This window comes from Delphinus delphis, chromosome 8, assembly GCF_949987515.2.
Source record: "Delphinus delphis chromosome 8, mDelDel1.2, whole genome shotgun sequence".
NCBI classification, from domain to species: Eukaryota; Metazoa; Chordata; class Mammalia; order Artiodactyla; family Delphinidae; genus Delphinus; species Delphinus delphis.
Genome location: NC_082690.1, coordinates 94,419,671 through 94,437,285, shown reverse-complemented (window position 1 = coordinate 94,437,285; position 17,615 = coordinate 94,419,671). Strand labels below are relative to the sequence as shown.

Sequence of the window (17,615 nt, the reverse complement as noted above, 5' to 3'; positions counted from 1 at the left end):
CTAAGATAGTTTATTGGATGACTTAAAAAAGAAATTCCTGAGGGGTACCCTCTATGTACCTCCCCAGTGCTGTGTAAGTGCTTCATAGAATGAATGATTTATGGGAACATGGTTTCTACCCCAGAGACCCATAAATATAGTGGCAGAGGAAAAAAACACTGATATACACAGAACTTTTTAGTGAACTACTCCAGACAGTATATAAATGAGAATAAATTAGGTGCTATGAACTATAAGTGATTTAGTGAACTAATTTTCCAGTCCTAAATCCTCAAGCCAACTTTTATTAACAGTAGTAGTACTGCAAATGAGAAGATATGGAAGAACATTTTTTATAAAGATAATTAAGGTTGGTAATAATTTACTAAATTAATCATTTATAAAACATCTAAAGAACCCATGAATATATACTGATAGTTTTTCTAAAAAATTAATGGGGGAGGAAGAACAAGGAAAAGCTGCTTTTTATAGAAAAACAGCATCTACTGTAAATGTAAAAGGACAGATATCATTATCATTAAAAAATTACCGGTTTTCTTCCCTAACTTAGGAAAGGAAATAGCCACCCAAGTCCAGGAAGCACAGGCCCAGGCAGCATAAACCCAAGGAGAAACACACCAAGATACACAGTAATCAAACTGACAAAAATTAAAAACAAAGAAAAATTATTGAAAGCAACAAGGGAAAAATGACAAATAACATACAAGGGAACACCCATAAGGTTAAAAGCTGATTTCTCAGCAGAAACTCTACAAGCCAGAAGGGAGTGGCATGATATATTTAAAGTGATGAAAGGGAAGAACCTACAACCAAGATTACTCTACTCGGCAAGGATCTCATTCACATTCAACAAAGAAATCAAAAGTTTTACAGGAAAGCAAAAGCTAAGAGAATTCAGCACCACCAAACCAGCTCTACAACAAATGCTAAAGGAACTTTTCTAAGTGGGAAACACAAGAGAAGAAAAGGACATACAAAAACAAACCCATAACAATTAAGAAAATGGTAATAGGAACATACATTACTGATAATTACCTTAAACGTGCATGGATTAAATGCTCCAACCAAAAGACACAGGCTCGCTGAATGGATACAAAAACAAGACCCATATATATGCTGTCTACAAGAGACCCACTTCAGACCTAGGGACACATACAGACTGAAAGTGAGGGGATGGAAAAAGATATTCCATGCAAATGGAAATCAAAAGAAAGCTAGAGTAGCAATACTCATATCAGATAAAATGGACTTTAAAATAAAGAATGTTACAAGAGACAAGGAAGGACACTACATAATGATCAAGGGATCAATCCAAGAAGATATAACAATTATAAATATATATGCACCCAACAAAGGAGCACCTCAATACATAAGGCAACTGCTAACAGCTATAAAAGAGGAAATCGACAGTAACACAATAATAGTGGGGGACTTTAACGCCTCAATTAAACCAGTGGACATATCATCCAGACAGAAAATTAACAAAGACACACAAGCTTTAAATGACACAACAGACCAGACAGATTTAATTGATATTTATAGGACATTCCATCCAAAAACAGCAGATTACACTTTCTTCTCAAGTGCACAGGGAACATTCTCCAGGATAGATCACACCTTGGGTCACAAAACAAGCCTCAGTAAATTTAAGAAAATCGAAATCATATCAAGCATCTTTTCTGACCACAACGCTAGGAGATTAGAAATCAATTACAGGGAAAACAACTTAAAAAACACAAACACATGGAGGCTAAACGATACGTTACTAAATAGCCAAGAGATCACTGAAGAAAACAAAGAGGAAATCAAAAAATACCTAGAGACAAACGACAATGAAAACACGACGATCCAAAACCTATGGGATGCAGCAAAAGCAGTTCTAAGAGGGGAGTTTATAGCAATACAAGCCTACCTCAAGAATCAAGAAAATCTCAAATAAGCAATCTAACCTTACACCTAAAGGAAGTAGAGAAAGAACAAGCAAAACCCAAAGTTAGTAGAAGGAAAGAAATCATAAAGATCAGAGCAGAAATACATGAAATAGAAACAAAGAAAACAATAGCAAAGCTCAATAAAACTAAAAGCTGGTTCTTTGAGAAGATAAACAAAATTGATAAACCATTAGCCAGACTCATCAAGAAAAAGAGGAAGAGGACTCAAATCAATAAAATTAGAAATGAAAAAGGAGAAGTTACAACGGACACTGCAGAAATACAAAGCATCATAGGAGACTACTACAAGCAACTCTATGCCAATAAAATGGACAACCTGGAAGAAATGGACAAATTCTTAGAAAGGTATAACCTTCCAAGACTGAACCAGGAAGAAATAGAAAATATGAACAGACCAATCACAAGTAATGAAATTGAAACTGTGATTAAAAACCTTCCAACAAACAAAAGCCCAGGACCAGATGGTTTCACGGGTGAATTCTATCAAATAGTTAGAGAAAAGCTAATACCCATCTTTCTCAAACTCTTCCAAAAAATTGCAGAGGAAGGGATACTACCAAACTCATTCTATGAGGCCACCATCATCCTGATACCAAAACCAGACAAAGATACTACAAAAAAAGAAAATTATAGACCAATATCACTGATGAATATAGATGCAAAAATCCTCAACAGAACACTAGCAAACAGAATCCAACAACACATTAAAAGGATCATACACCACGATCAAGTGGGATTTATACCAGGGATGCAAGGATTCTTCAATATACACAAATCAATGTGATATACCATATTAACAAATTGAAGAATAAAACCCATATGATCATCTCAATAGATGCAGAAAAAGCTTTTGACAAAATTGAACATCCATTTATGATAAAAACTCTCCAGAAAGTGGGCATAGAGGGAACCTACCTCAACATAATAAAGGCCATATACGACAAACCCACAGCAAACATCATTCTCAATGGTGAAAAGCTGAAAGCATTTCCTCTAAGATCAGGAACAAGACAAGGATGTCCACTCTCGCCACTATTATTCAATATAGTTTTGGAAGTCCTAGCCACAGCAATCAGAGAAGAAAAAGAAATAAAAGGAATACAAATTGTCACTGTTTGCAGATGACATGATACTATACATAGAGAATCTGAACGATGCCACCAGAAAACTACTAGAGCTAATCAATGAATCTGGTAAAGTTGCAGGATACAAAATGAATGCACAGAAATCTCTTGCATTCCTATACACTAATGATGAAAAATCTGAAAGCGAAATTAAGGAAACACTCCCATTTACCACTGCAACAAAAAGTATAAAATACCTAGGAATAAACCTACCTAGGGAGACAAAAGACCTGTATGCAGAAAACTATAAGACACTAATGAAAGAAATTAAAGATGATATAAACAGATGGACAGACATACCATGTTCTTGGATTGGAAGAATCAATATTATGAAAATGACTATACAACCCAAATCAATCTACAGATTCAGTGCAATCCCTATCAAATCACCAGTGGCATTTTTTACAGAACTAGAACAAAAAATCATAAATTCTGTATGGAGACACAAAAGACCCCAAATAGCCAAAGCAGTCTTGAGGGAAAAAAACAGAGCTGGAGGAATCAGACTCCCTGACTTCAGACTATACTATAAAACTACAGTAATCAAGACAATATGGTACCAGCACAAAAACAAATATAGATCAATGGAACAGGATAGAAAGCCCAGAGACAAACCCATGCACCTATGATCAACTAATCTATGACAAAGGAGGCAAGGATATACAATGGAGAAAAGACAGTCTCTTCAGTAAGTGGTGCTGGGAAAACTGGACAGCTACATGTAAAAGAATGAAATTACAACACTCCCTAACACCATACACAAAAGTAAACCCCAAATGGATTAAAGACCTAAATGTAAGACTGGACACCATAAAACTCTTAGAGGAAAACACAGGAAGAACACTCTTTGACATAAATCACAGCAAGATCTTTTTTGATCCACCTCCTAGAGTAATGGAAATAAAAACAAACAAATGGGACCTAATGAAACTTAAAAGCTTTTGCAAAGCAAAGGAAACTACAAACAGGACGAAAAGACAACCCTCAGAATGGGAGGAAATGTTTGCAAACGAATCAACATACAAAGAATTAATCTCCAAAATATACAAACAGCTCATGCAGCTCAATACTAAAAAAACAAACAACCCAATCCAAAACTGGGCAGAAGACCTAAACAGACATTTCTCCAAAGAAGACATACAGATGGCCAGGAAGCACATGAAAAGCTGCTCAACATCACTAATTATTAGAGAAATGCAAATCAAAACTACAATGAGGTATCACCTCACACCAGTTAGAATGTGCATCATCAGAAAATCTAGAAACAGCAAATGCTGGAGAGGGTGTGGAGAAAAGGGAACCCTCTTGCACTGTTGGTGGGAATGTAAACTGATACAGCCACTATGGATAAAAGCATGAAGGTTCCTTAAAAAACTAAAAATAGAATTACCCTATGACCCAGCAATCCCACTACTGGGCATATACCCAGAGAAAACCATAATTCAAAAAGACACATGCACCCCAATGTTCACTGCAGCACTATTTACAATAGCCAGGTCATGGAAGCAACCTAAATGCCCATCGACAGATGAATGGATAAAGAAGATGTGGCACATATATACAATGGAATATTACTCAGCCATAAAAAGGAACGAAATTGGGTCATTTGTAGAGACATGGATGGATCTAGCGACTGTCATACAGAGTGCAGCAAGTCAGAAAGAGAAAACCAAATATCGTCTATTAACGCATATTATGTGGAACCCAGAAAAGTGGTACAGATGAACAGGTGTGCAGGGCAGAAATAGAGACACAGATGTAGAGAACAAACGTATGGACACCAAGGGCGGGAAGCAGTGGGGCTGGTGGTGGTGGTGTGATGAATTGGGCAATTGGGATTGACATGTATACACTGATGTGGATAAAACTGATGACTAATAAGAACCTGCTGTATAAAAAATTAAATTAAATAAAATTCAAATTTTCAGAAAATTACCGTTTTTAAACCACCCTAGTAACAACTAATTTAGGCAAAAAACAGCAACACATGTTGGGTGGAAGATTGTTGGGAAATGAAATATCCATACAGTCTCAAAGTATCATCCCACAGATTCTTTATTAATTACAAAGGGGAAAAGGTACTTTTATAATGGAAAATTATGGTAGACAACATCTTAATAAATGATTTATTTTAACATAATCAATAAAGGAACAAATGGACTTCTTGTGGCTCCTGATAAGATAAACTCAAAAGAATACAGTATCACCTGTGTAGCATTCCTGCTAAAAAATACTTAACTTGAATATAATCATGAGGAAACAATCAGACAAACCCAAATTGAGAAATCTACAAAACAACTGGCCTAGGTTCTTTAAAAAATGTCACTGTTATAAAAGAAAAAAGAGAAAAAAAGGAGGGGCTAGGGAACTCTCCTAGTCAAGAGATACGACATTAAGAAGCAGTGCATGGGGCTTCCCTGGTGGCGCAGTGGTTGTGAGTCCACCTGCCGATGCAGGGTACGCGGGTTCATGCCCCGGTCCAGGAGGATCCCACATGCCGCGGAGCAGCTGGGCCCGTGAGCCATGGCCGCTGGGCCTGCGCGTGCGGAGCCTGTGCTCCGCAACAGGAGAGGCCACGACAGTGAGAGGCCCACGTACCGCAAAAAAAATAAAAATAAAAAAAAAGCAGCAATGCATAATCCTTAAGTGGATTTTGGAACAAAAAAAGAAGCTCTATGAAATACATTAATGGGACAATTGGGAAACTTGTATATGGACTGTATATTGTATAACAGTACTGTGTCAAGTTAAACTTCCTATGTGTGACCACTGTACTGTGGTTACAATGGTGAATATTCTAGTTCTCTGAAGTTTCAAGCTGAAATATTTAGGAGTGAACTGTTACAATGTCTGTAACTCCCAAATAGTCCAGCCAAATTATAAGTTAAATGTAGCAAAATGTTAACAGCTGGCCAATCCTTGTGAAAGGTGTATGGGTGTTCATTGTATACTCTTCCTGAAACTTTTCTGTAGTCTTTATACTCAAAATAAAAAGCTGGGAAAACAAAGGATTTTTTTTTTAAAACCCTTTTTAAAGGACAAATGAGAGATTCAATGGATCTGTCAGGACCTTCATCACAATCGGGCAATATCAGAGGCTATTGGTGCCTCTGTGGAACTGGAAGGCAGGGAAGCTCTCCTTCACAGGAGAGCTTTGTACAGTGGTCTTCAAACTATCATGGTTTCCCTTCCTTCAATTACATTACAGAGAACTTGAATCTTTTGCCTGTGTCTGTCAATATCTGTCCATCCATCACAGTCCTTCTTGTGAAAATGATGCCATGGACTTGTTTGGAGATGTAACCACTCTCTAATAATCTGTCTACCTTTTGGAAAATAATCCAAAACAATTAACTTTAAAAACTGAGAACTGTCTATAGTTACACAATATAAAATAAAATTACACTAAAATTTTCACAACTCCAACTTTCCAGGATAAAAAGTTTGACACACATTTTGCACAAAAATTTGTTTTAAAGTTGTGTTTAAACGAACATAGCATTTCTAACAAGATCGAAACAAAGTACATCTATTATATAGTGTAACACTATATTTGTGCTTTTAACTTCAAAAATCAAAACTACTGTAAGAGATCATTCTATATCTGTTCTTATATTCTTATACCAAAAAGAAAAGTCTTGAAAATTACCTACCTCTTCTGCATATGATTTTCCAATTCCATCAGTACTACCCGTGACAACTGAGAAAAGAAAATAGTAACAGTTTAGTTTAAGAATTACAATGGAGAACTGATCACAGTTAGGACCCACCAATTAGACACAAGACCTGTGTAATACAGTTGACCCTTGAACAACATGGGTTTGAACTGCAAGGGTCCACCTATACGTGGATATTTTTTCCAATAAATACATACTACAGTACTACACGATCCAAGGTTGGTTGAATCCACAGATGCAAAACCTCGGATGCAAGATCCAGACACTGAGAGCCAAATGTAAAGTTATACTTCAATTTCCAACTGTATGGAGGGTCCGTGCCCCTAACCCCCCCATACTGTTCAATGGTCAATTGTACTTGATGTAAAAGATGGAGCAATTACCAGTGGCTCAAATTTAGGAATGAATATCCATGACAATGGCTAAAATTTAAAAGACTGCAATACCAAGTATTGACAAGGATGTGGAGCAACTAGAACTCTCATACACTGCTGGTGGCACTGTAAATTGACACAGTCATTTTGGAAAAACGATTTTACATTATGTCCAGAAATAAATGTGTGCCTATCTATGACTTAACAATTTCCAAGAGGTAATAGGCATCATGTTACCAAAACAATGTCCATGGTAGCTTTATTTACCTATAATTGGTAAACAAGCCCAAATAATAAACTACAAGAGAATGAGTAAGTAAATTAGGATATATTAACACAGTACGCAATGAGAAGCCCACGCACTGCAAAGAAGAGTAGTCCCCGCTCGCCGCAACTAGAGAAAGCCCGCGCACAGCAACAAAGACCCAACACAGCCAAAAATAAATAAAATAAATTTTAAAAAAATCCTGGATAGCTCAGAATATGCCAGGACTAGAGATTATAAAATTTGCCTAAGGGATATCAAACCTTCCTTTTCTAGATTCTCCAGTTTTTGGAGTTTGTAATGGGTACTGTTAGAGCACCAACCACATCCTCCCTTCCAGCACAGAGATCTTCAGGCAATCCTCTTGCCAGGAGTGTTATCTGCTGTCAGCTCACAAGTGAGCATCTCCCAGGAACTGCCCTGAGCCAAAGGGAGCTGCCTTGCCCAAGGTTATAGTTCCTCCCCTGGAACTATATCTATGGAACATGTCTAATGACTGGTCCACACAAAGATCCAGCTCCCTTAAGCATCACTTAAGCATCTCTGAAGCACCATCCCAGGTTCAGAGCTTCCCGTGGGATCAGGTTTGACTCCTGCGCCACAGTTTGACTTCTCCCTCTGCCCTACTCGGCATCCTTTGCTTCCTCACAGGTGCTCTTCCTGAGAGCATCCCCCAAAACACCCCCCACATACACACATCTCACTGTCCAAGTTTATTTCCTGATGAACTACTGACAGCCTACAGTCAAGCTCCTTCTTTTTAAAGTGATTTTATTTATGTCTAATACATAACTTAGTCCAAAAAAGATAACAATTACAAATTTTTAGGCCAAAAATACCAGGACTGGGGCTTCCCTGGTGGCGCAGTGGTTGAGAGTCCGCCTGCCGATGCAGGGGACACGGGTTCATGCCCCGGTCCAGGAAGATCCCACATGCCGCGGAGCGGCTGGGCCCGTGAGCCATGGCCGCTGAGCCGGCGCGTCCGGAGCCTGTGCTCCGCAACTGGAGAGGCCACAACAGTGAGAGGCCCGCGTACCGCAAAAAAAAAAAAAAACAGGACTTTACCCCTATCCTTCTGCACCTTCCTATTCCTTCCCCAGAAGCAACCATTTTTATTGCTTTCAATTGTTTTTCCTTATCTTTACATGTTCTAAATCCTATGTTACACTGTAATTTCCTGATTCATCAATATATTACTTGACTCATTAGGGTTGATGAGAACTTTTACTCCCTTTATATTTTCCCCATCCTTCCAATGAAGTTATATCACAAGATTCTGTCACTTGTCAGTGTTTACCTTATGTAATACTGCAACTCAATTATGATATTAACCACCCAGAGTTAGTACAGATCCCACAGGTGAAAGACATGGTCCCCAGCAAAACTGCCCACAATGCAGACACCAGCCACAAGCTCAGGGGTCCCTAGGCCACCAACACTTGTGACTACTTGACTGCAAAGTTCCCGGTTCCCATAACTCCTCAGGTTCAATAATTCACTAGAATGACTCACAGACATCAGCATAACTTACAGTTCATGATTACGGCTTTATAATAAAGGATACAAATCAGGACCAACCAAATGAATAAGCCACTTAGGGCAACGTCAAGGGTGGTCCCAAATGCAGAGCTTCCATGCCCTCTCTGAATCAGGGCAGGTCATCCCCCCACCCTCACCCAGTACATCAATGTGTTCACCCACTAGGAAGAATCTACATCAAGTTTAAGGGTCCAGAGTTTTCACTGGGTTTCATTACAAAGGCATGGCTGACTGAATCATTGGTCACAGGACTGAACTCAATCTCCAAACCTCCCCGCTTCCCTCCCCAGAGGTTGGAAGGTTGAGTTGGTATCACAAGGCTCAAAGCTCCAATCTTCTAATCACATGGTTGGTGTTTCTGGCAGGACCAGCCCCCATCCTGAAGCTCTGTACAGTCCCACCTTGAGTGATTTCATTAGTATAAACTATCAGAGCCCACCATAAATAACGAAGACACTCCTATCACTTAGGAAATTCCAAGGATCTAGATGCTCCCTCCCAGGAACAAAGGTCAGTCAAATTCTTTATTATACAACAATTACTGTGGCTAGAAAAATATATTATCCACTAGTGAACCAAACAGTATAGTAGAATTACATTCTCTTTCCTAAGCAACGTTTTTGTTCTCCTGGAATTAAAATTGCCTTTTTATTGCATTTGCGTAGTTTTCTTTTTAAAATTTCCCCCAGTCTCTAACAGCCCCTCGATATAATTTTCCACATGATCAACCCCATCAATTTGTTCCATTACTTTTTTTTTCCCCCCTTAAAGATCGCCTTCACAGAGCACTCCAGCTTTCATCCTCCCCCAACCTGGAATACTCTGTGGCACAGCTATTGTTCTAGAACATAATCTTGGGAATTCCCCTAGACTGTCTCTCCTGGGTTGAAGCTCTTATTTTCTAGATCTTGTTCTATTCCCTCATTATGCAGCACATCTAGCTTCCCAAGAAAGGATGCATGAAGATACATTTTGTAAACATTTTAAAAGTAAATTTTAGATTTTAAAATAAGTTTTAGACTTACCAAAAAAAAAAAAAAAAGCGAAGATAATACAGAGTATTCCCTATACTCCAAGCCAGTTTATCCTATTACTAACATCTTACATTAGTGTGGTAAATTTGTCACAATTAATGAACCAATTATGATACATTATTATTAACTAAAGTTCATATTTTTTCAGACTGTCTTGTTACTGAGTGTCCTTCTGTTGTAGGATGCCATCCAGAATATCATATTAAATTTGGTTTTCACGTCTCTTCATGTGACAGTTTGAAGCAAATTTTTTTTACATTTTTATATTTCTAACTTCACACATAATAGTTTAACTAGTGTGGACAAAGAATGTCACCTGCCATATCAGTAAAGAACGGATGTTGAGGCCATCAAGCCATAGCCACCCCCACGTGTCCACCCTGAGGGGGTTCAGGATGGAGAGAAACAGGATACTGGCCTTTTAGGGTGCATATCAAAGGAATGACTTCAATAAATGCAGTCTCTTGCATCTTCCCATATATGGAAAAGTGCTAAATTCATTAACTTGAGAAGTCTGGTTTTCTTTAATTAACAATAATCTTTTGATTACTTGGTTTTGTTGCGAAAACTCCTATGTAACCTGGCTCCTCCCTTACCTCCCTCAGTGCTATTTGAGAGGCTGTCTCCTGGGCTTAAGTCCTCAGTATGTCCACCGAATAAAACATAAATTTCAACTTTTAGGTTGTGCATTTGTTTTTAAGTCGACACTAGGTATGGAATTCTAAACAGATCAGTTTTAACAAAAAATTAAAAACAACTCTCCACTGCACCAGTATTGTTTAAAAAGAATGTTTCACCATTCTGATTTCAGACAATTTGCAAATGAACTTTTTGGTCACTGGGGCTTTTAGGATTGTTACTTAATCTTTACGACTCTGTCCTGGTAACAGAGCTTGGGCTGGGTGCTTTTCCATTCATTGGTGCTGATGGGCCTGAAAATCCATGATCTTCAATTCTGGCAATTTTCTTATGTATTAATTCTTTGATAATTTCTTCACATTCTTCTCTAGAATTTCCATTAATCAGAGTTCAGACTGTAAGAGTTTCTCTATGAATCTTACTTTTCTTCTTGTTTACTTTCCTGGAAATTTCTTCACCTTTTATCTTCCAAATGTTCTACTGACTTTTTAAACTTAAGTTGCCAATTTTTTAATTTTGAAGAGCTCTTCTGTATTCTGATTGCTCTTTCTCTTTTTAAAGCAGCAGTTTACTCTTATTATAAATCCACTATCTTCTCTTATCTCTGAGGACATTAATTAGACTTTGTTGACATATTTACACTTTCTTCTACTCTTTTATTCTGTTTCCTCTAAGTTCCTTTTGATTGTTTTGGTCTCTCTCATCTTGGAGGCAATAACATGGCAATTAGTGTACACAGGTGGGATGACTATGCTGTGACCCCCACTACAGGGTAATCGATGGGCAAACCAGCTTTTTGATTAGGGAATCCACAAGTCAGTATCTGCATTTTCCCTAGGACCCTTCAGTATCTCTTAAGCATTTCCCAAATTCCAGTCTTCTGGCTGCTGGGTAGTTGGGCAGCTATTAGTCTGTAGACTTTTCACCTAACCCCTGTTCTCAGTCTCGTATCTCACCTCTGCCCTCTTCTGTGCCCAATTTTCTGGAGTCTCAAGCACATCTGGTTCAGTGCCCTTCCCCATCCCTGTCTTTTGAGGTACCTGATACTTGTAATTCCTGTGCTTTTCTGGGGTGCAGAGCAAACTTGCTTGCTTCCCAATGTGGACCATCCATGAGCACTCAGGTGTCGGCTCAGTGAGGTAAGTTATCACTCTTCCAACTTCATTCGCTATGACTGGGGATGAGGGATTTCAGAAGTTCCCTAGTTTCATCAAAATGGTGCTTTCTGTTCCTTATTCTCCTAATTATTAGAGAGGATTTCCAAGAGATAAAGGCTAGAAATACTGTTACTTGGCTATTTTAAAACTGGAAGTCCCCCAAAGTCCCTCTTAAACATTTTAAAGTAGACTAAGTTGAGAATACTAAACACACTTCTCAAAAGATTTAGCTTTATGCTCCCAACAAGAACATTTTTTTCCTATCATCTGCTATTAACTATCAAATTTAAATCAAACTAACACTTTTTAGAAACTATTATGTGTATGACTACAGAGAATACAATGATGTATAAAGACCCACTGTGGTTATTAGGTGTTCCATAAATCACCCATTTCACGGTTAAGACTTCAAATATTAAACAGAAATAATATGACTTTAAATTGTATAAATATTAAAATTTTTTAAATTGTATAAATATTAAAAATTTAGCCTCTGATCTTTTTAGATAGATAAAAATATCACTTTTCCATATTCTGATAATTCTCAAAACCAAATGCAGAACTGTATAGTTACACGTAAGTCAGATACTGCCTCACAAGTATGTTTTTTTCCTGAGAAAACAGAAAAGTATAAAAATTATTTTTATGGGCACAAAGAAACAAAAAATAAAATTGGAAACCAAGAGCCTCCTTTATTCATCTCTGTAAGCACCACTGCAGTTCTATAATAATCAGAGTCACGTACAATGGCCAGGCAATGGGGGATCAAGTATCATTTCCCCATCGAAGGAAATGACAAATTCTTTAGTTCTCTAAGTCATATGATAGGTAATATCTTTGAAATAATGTACAGACACAACCAAGTCATCTGTCAAACTTTACTCACTCATAAAAGTTTTACTTGATGCCAAAAATTAATAATAATAAATTTGTTTATTTAAGACAGGGAGGATGGGGACAAGGATTATCCTGCCTTTGCTTTTAAAGATATATTCTTTGCTTTAAAGCTACATACCTTCCAACAGTAGTAGCAGAGACAGCAGCTCACAGTTGGATAGAAAAAAAAATCCTTGGGTCTTCCCTGGTGGCGCAGTGGTTAAGAATCCGCCTGCCAATGCAGGGGACACGGGTTTGAGCCCTGGTCCGGGAAGATCCCACATGCAGCGGAGCAACTAAGCCCGTGCGTCACAACTACTGAGCCTGCGCTCTAGAGCCCACAAGCCACAACTACTGAAGCTAATTAAAGGGTACCTTAAATCAAAAGTCTTTTGGCAGTTGTTCTGGGGCACTGGGGAAATACAGGGAAGAGGTTACTATTTTTTACTCTTCTTACTGTTGGTATTTTTTAACCGTGTGCTTGTATTGCCTTTCCAAAAACAGAAGTCCTTTCCTACCAGCAACAGAAAGATGGTGTACACTGATCCAGCAGGTTCTTCATCTATTCCAGTTTTCCAAAAATCAGTGTAGCACTGCTTAAGTCAGTGTTTCCTAAGGTCACCTAATACATTCTTAAAACTGATTTTTAAAGAATTAAATTTAATAGAAATCTTAATTACTGGACTACTATTTACTTAACTACTTGATTATTGTAAAAGACTACCGGTTTCAATAAATATAGATTAGTGTAAAATATGTATGTAAAAAAACCACTAACATTTTAAAATATTCATCAATGCAGTACCTAAGATCATTTCTTGGTAGGTCTTTTGAGAAACACGATCTAAGCACTATCACCCTGATATACCTACCACCTTGCAATGAAAATCAAATGAAACAAACACCAGCTTCCAAATCATCCAAATTAGAAATACTGCTTGTTTTTTGCATTTTCTTAAGATGAAAAAATTAAGCACTCATAGCCACACCGAAAGATGATGCAATGTGCAAAAACCATCCTGGGGACCCATCCTTCTCATGTTCTGCACACACACGGGCCAGAGCCTGCTGTCTTCCTCAGTACCCATCCTTCCCTTCCTTCTTTGCAGCAATCGTGGCCTGGAACACAACCTCCCTAGCAGCTAGGTGTGGCCATGGGATTAAATCTTGAAAATAAGATGCAGTGTTGTGAGGGACTTTGAGAAAGGCTGCTTAAAGGAGTGACTCAGCAGGGAGAGGCCCCTTTCTGCCCATCGTCTAGCCAATTCAAAAAATGATGGCTGTAGCTCCAGCAGTCTTGAATTAGGAAGTAACCTTGAGGGTAGAAGCCATGGGCTAAGATGAAGGAACATACTCGTAGAAATCAAGGTTTTTCATGACTCCATGGAATTTCTATGCCAGGTTTTTTTTTCAACCAATCAGTTCTTTTTTTATTAACTGCTTACCACAGAGAATCAAACATACACAAAAAGTGGGAATTCCCTGGCAGTCCAGTGGTTAGGACTCCGAGTTTCCACTGCAGGGGGCGCAGGTTTGATCCCTCCTTGGGAAACTAAGATCCTGCATGCTGCGAGGAGTAGCCAAAAAAAAAAAAAACCAACATACACAAAAAGTCTGTCTGGTCTTCTTTAAACTGGGTGAAAAATAAATAAACTTCTATATTGTTAAAGTGACTATTACAGGGCCAGAAAAGCAAGAGTAAGCTGTCAGTAAATTGTTAAAACAAAATATTTAATATTGATAAAATAAATTTTCACATCTTGAGGTATAGGGAAGCCATTCTGGCTTATATATGAGTTAACTTGAATTTTATTTTAACTGAAACAGCCTGTTTGTGGCCTATCAAACACACACTGTACATCTGCTTTAATTATTAAAGAAAAGGGCGCATTGATGAGAAGTAAAGAACGTCCACGTTAAAAATAAAGATTAACTGTCTCCCTTCCTGGGACGCCAATGCTGGTACTCCTTTGATGATAAGACTCCCTTCGCCAAGGCCATACTGACTCACCGTGTACATGCTGGTCGTTTTTTTGGAAACCTTTAATGTATCCCTGAGTTGTTTAATGTTCTCTCTTCCGACAAGATATAAAACCATACTGAAAACCAGGCTTCTCAGGAGCAGTTTCTCAAGAGTTATCTGAAGGCTGTTTCCCCAGCTATAGTTCTCAGTTCAGTTCAAATAGAACTCTTTTTCTAGTCTCATTACTGATTGTTTATTATTTTCATCGACACTATTCACATCATTATAAGACTATTTGCTCAAGGTACTTCATTGATATTATCCAGTTATTTCTCACAACAGCTCTCACCCTAGTCTAAGCTATCATCCCAACACACAAGGACTTGTGCAATGACCCTTTCAGTTCCTTCCCGCTTGATTCATGCAATACACAGCTAAGAATTATCTTTCTCAAACACCATTTTTACGATCTCATTCTTCTGTCAAGAAGCAACAATATTTCCCTATTGCTAATTATATAAAACCTGGAACACAAATCTAGTCACGTCTCCCCATTGCCACCACCTGGGGCTACCAGCATTCATCTCCCACAAGAACTACTGCAACAGCCTTCTAACTACTTTACCTGCTCCCTTTTTTTTTTTTAATTTATTTATTTATTTTTATTTTTGCTGCATTGGGTCTTTGTTGCTGTGCACGGGTTTTTCTCTAGTTGCGGCAAGCTGGGCGCTACTCTTCATTGCGGCGCGCGGGCTTCTCATTGGGTGGCTTCTCTTGCTGCAGAGCATGGGCTCTAGGCACGCAGGCTTCAGTAGTTGTGGCACTCGGGCTCAGTAGTTGTGGCTCGCAGGCTCTAGAGCGCAGGCTCAGTAGTTGTGGCACATGGGCTTAGTGGCTCCGTGGCATGTGGGATCTTCCCCGAGCAGGGCTTAAACCTGTGTCCCCTGCATTGGCAGGCGGATTCTTAACCACTGCAACACCAGGGAAGCCCCTTGCTCCCTTTCTTATTCCTCTCCAACTCGTTCTCCACACTGCAGCCAAAGTGATCACTCCATTGGGCAGATGTGACATCACTTCCCTGCCAAAAATCTGTCAGTCATTTCCCACTGCCCTTATTCTTTACAAGGTCTTCCATGAGCTGACCTCACCTCTCATCACTTTCCCCCTACCACCCACTGCCCTAGTCATGCTGAATTTCTTCCAGTTCCTACGAGGTAACATGCTCTCTTTTCACAAATGTTGTTCCCTCTACTCCCAATTTCACATCCCCCACTTTCTCTCTCCCATCCTTGACATCTTCACTTGAACATCTCTCCCTTAAGCTTTCCTTGACCTCTAGACTAGCAGGCTCTCATAGCTCACTGGCCCCATGGTACTCTGTACCTCCCCTGCATGACATTCATCATATAGGTTTCCATAAGGGTCTGGGTCACCACAGTCTAAGTGCTAGCACGGTGCCTGGCAAAAAGCAGATGATGAATGAGGTTTTGTGAGATGAGTGAATGAATAAAAGGAGATTATGAATGGAAAACTAGCCTCTTGTGACACTCCCCACTGCTTTACCCACTTTTTTAGAAATAACACCCAATCACCTACTGTACACAACCCCACCTACTCTTCAGCCCCTCTCAACATCAAGAATCAGTGATCGAAAATAAAATTTAAGAAATTTCAGAAGTTTAACTTAGTTTATGATGAATCTACAGATACACATTTTCAAAGGACAGTTCTCTGTTCTTGTCATTAAGATTGGCTTCTTCAATTAACACTCGGTGTTCTCAGATTCCACTTTGCCATGGAGCAAGTGTATAACTTAAGGTAGTTTTCAACAATACACAGAAAAAAGCTACAGGTATTGCCCATGCATAACCCAGTGGCCTCAGGTATTACCCACAACCCTATGGGTTGTGAGAGTATAATTTATGACAGCCAGGGCCAGAACTGAGGTAGAGGAAGGAGAGAAGGGAGGGGGGAAAGAGGAGATTCAAAAAGGCTTATGTTTTCATATATAAATATAACACCAGAAACCAAATTTGCAAGCCTTTGAGAAGATGGAAACTGACAACTATAAAGAATATCCCAACTTGGCATCCAGAAGTGTCTAGCTTGTTACAGATTATATAAAATACTGGCAACTGACCAGGGCTCAGCTTCCAGATTTTATAAAGTCAACAAAAATGCTTCTGTTTGTGTAGGTTAAAAATATTCTACTCTTTTTGTCCTCAACTTGCTAGGAACAGATATTTTTAGTAAGAACCCAATCAACCTTATCAAAATCAAACATCAAAAATAGACTAGAGGAACACTGGAAGCACACATGCTATTTTTAGCTCTTCTCTCTATTCTCTGCCACTACCCACCAAATTCTGACTGCAGAGCCCATGCATGACAGCTTAAGTTATTCCAAGCAGGTTCCTTCTCCTGACCCTTCCCTCCCCACCCCTCCCCACCCCTCCCCCAACACCTGAATGCTGAAAACACTCGATTGATTAAAGATTAATACTGCCGCAAACCACGACAGCTGCCGTTCCTCTGAGTGCTTTTGCTGGGTGGCGAGAATAGAAAATGACAGAGAGCTTGCATCAGTATTCCTCTTGGGGATCTATTACAGGGAAAGAAAATTGCTATTTCAATCCCCTTTTGTTGCTAAAAATAGCAGTCCCAATTGATTCAGGCAAACAGGGAACAGGCTTAGCCAGGCTGAATTTAGAAACCACTGAAGTCCTAACAGCAAATGCTAAAGTAGTCTAACACATGCCAGCTCATATTTAACAAAGAACAAAGAAGAGAGGCATGCAGCCTGCAAGTTAATAAAACGGCAGCAACTTCCTGCATTTTTATTAAAGAGAAGCAGTGAAAGTGATGCAAAATAAAGACAACTACAACTTGTTCTCATCATATTTTATTAAAGAATTTTTATAGGAAAAACCAGATTATGCATCAACCTTGATACTGTGGGCATTTCCCACAACTTCACGGTTTGGGGAAGTACACACCTCTTCTCAAGTACAGTAT

The 17,615-nt window shown here is 38.8% G+C and overlaps 1 protein-coding gene across 1 annotated transcript in view; it reads right to left on the bottom strand.

The window, feature by feature from the left end:
• The window catches only part of HSD17B12 (hydroxysteroid 17-beta dehydrogenase 12), a 163,297-nt gene that overhangs the window by 104,908 nt on the left and 40,774 nt on the right, over window positions 1-17,615 (bottom strand). The window contains exon 2 of the mRNA XM_060018744.1: window positions 6,730-6,776. Within this exon, the coding sequence (XP_059874727.1) occupies window positions 6,730-6,776 (47 nt within the window). The remainder of the gene's footprint in view (window positions 1-6,729; window positions 6,777-17,615) is intronic.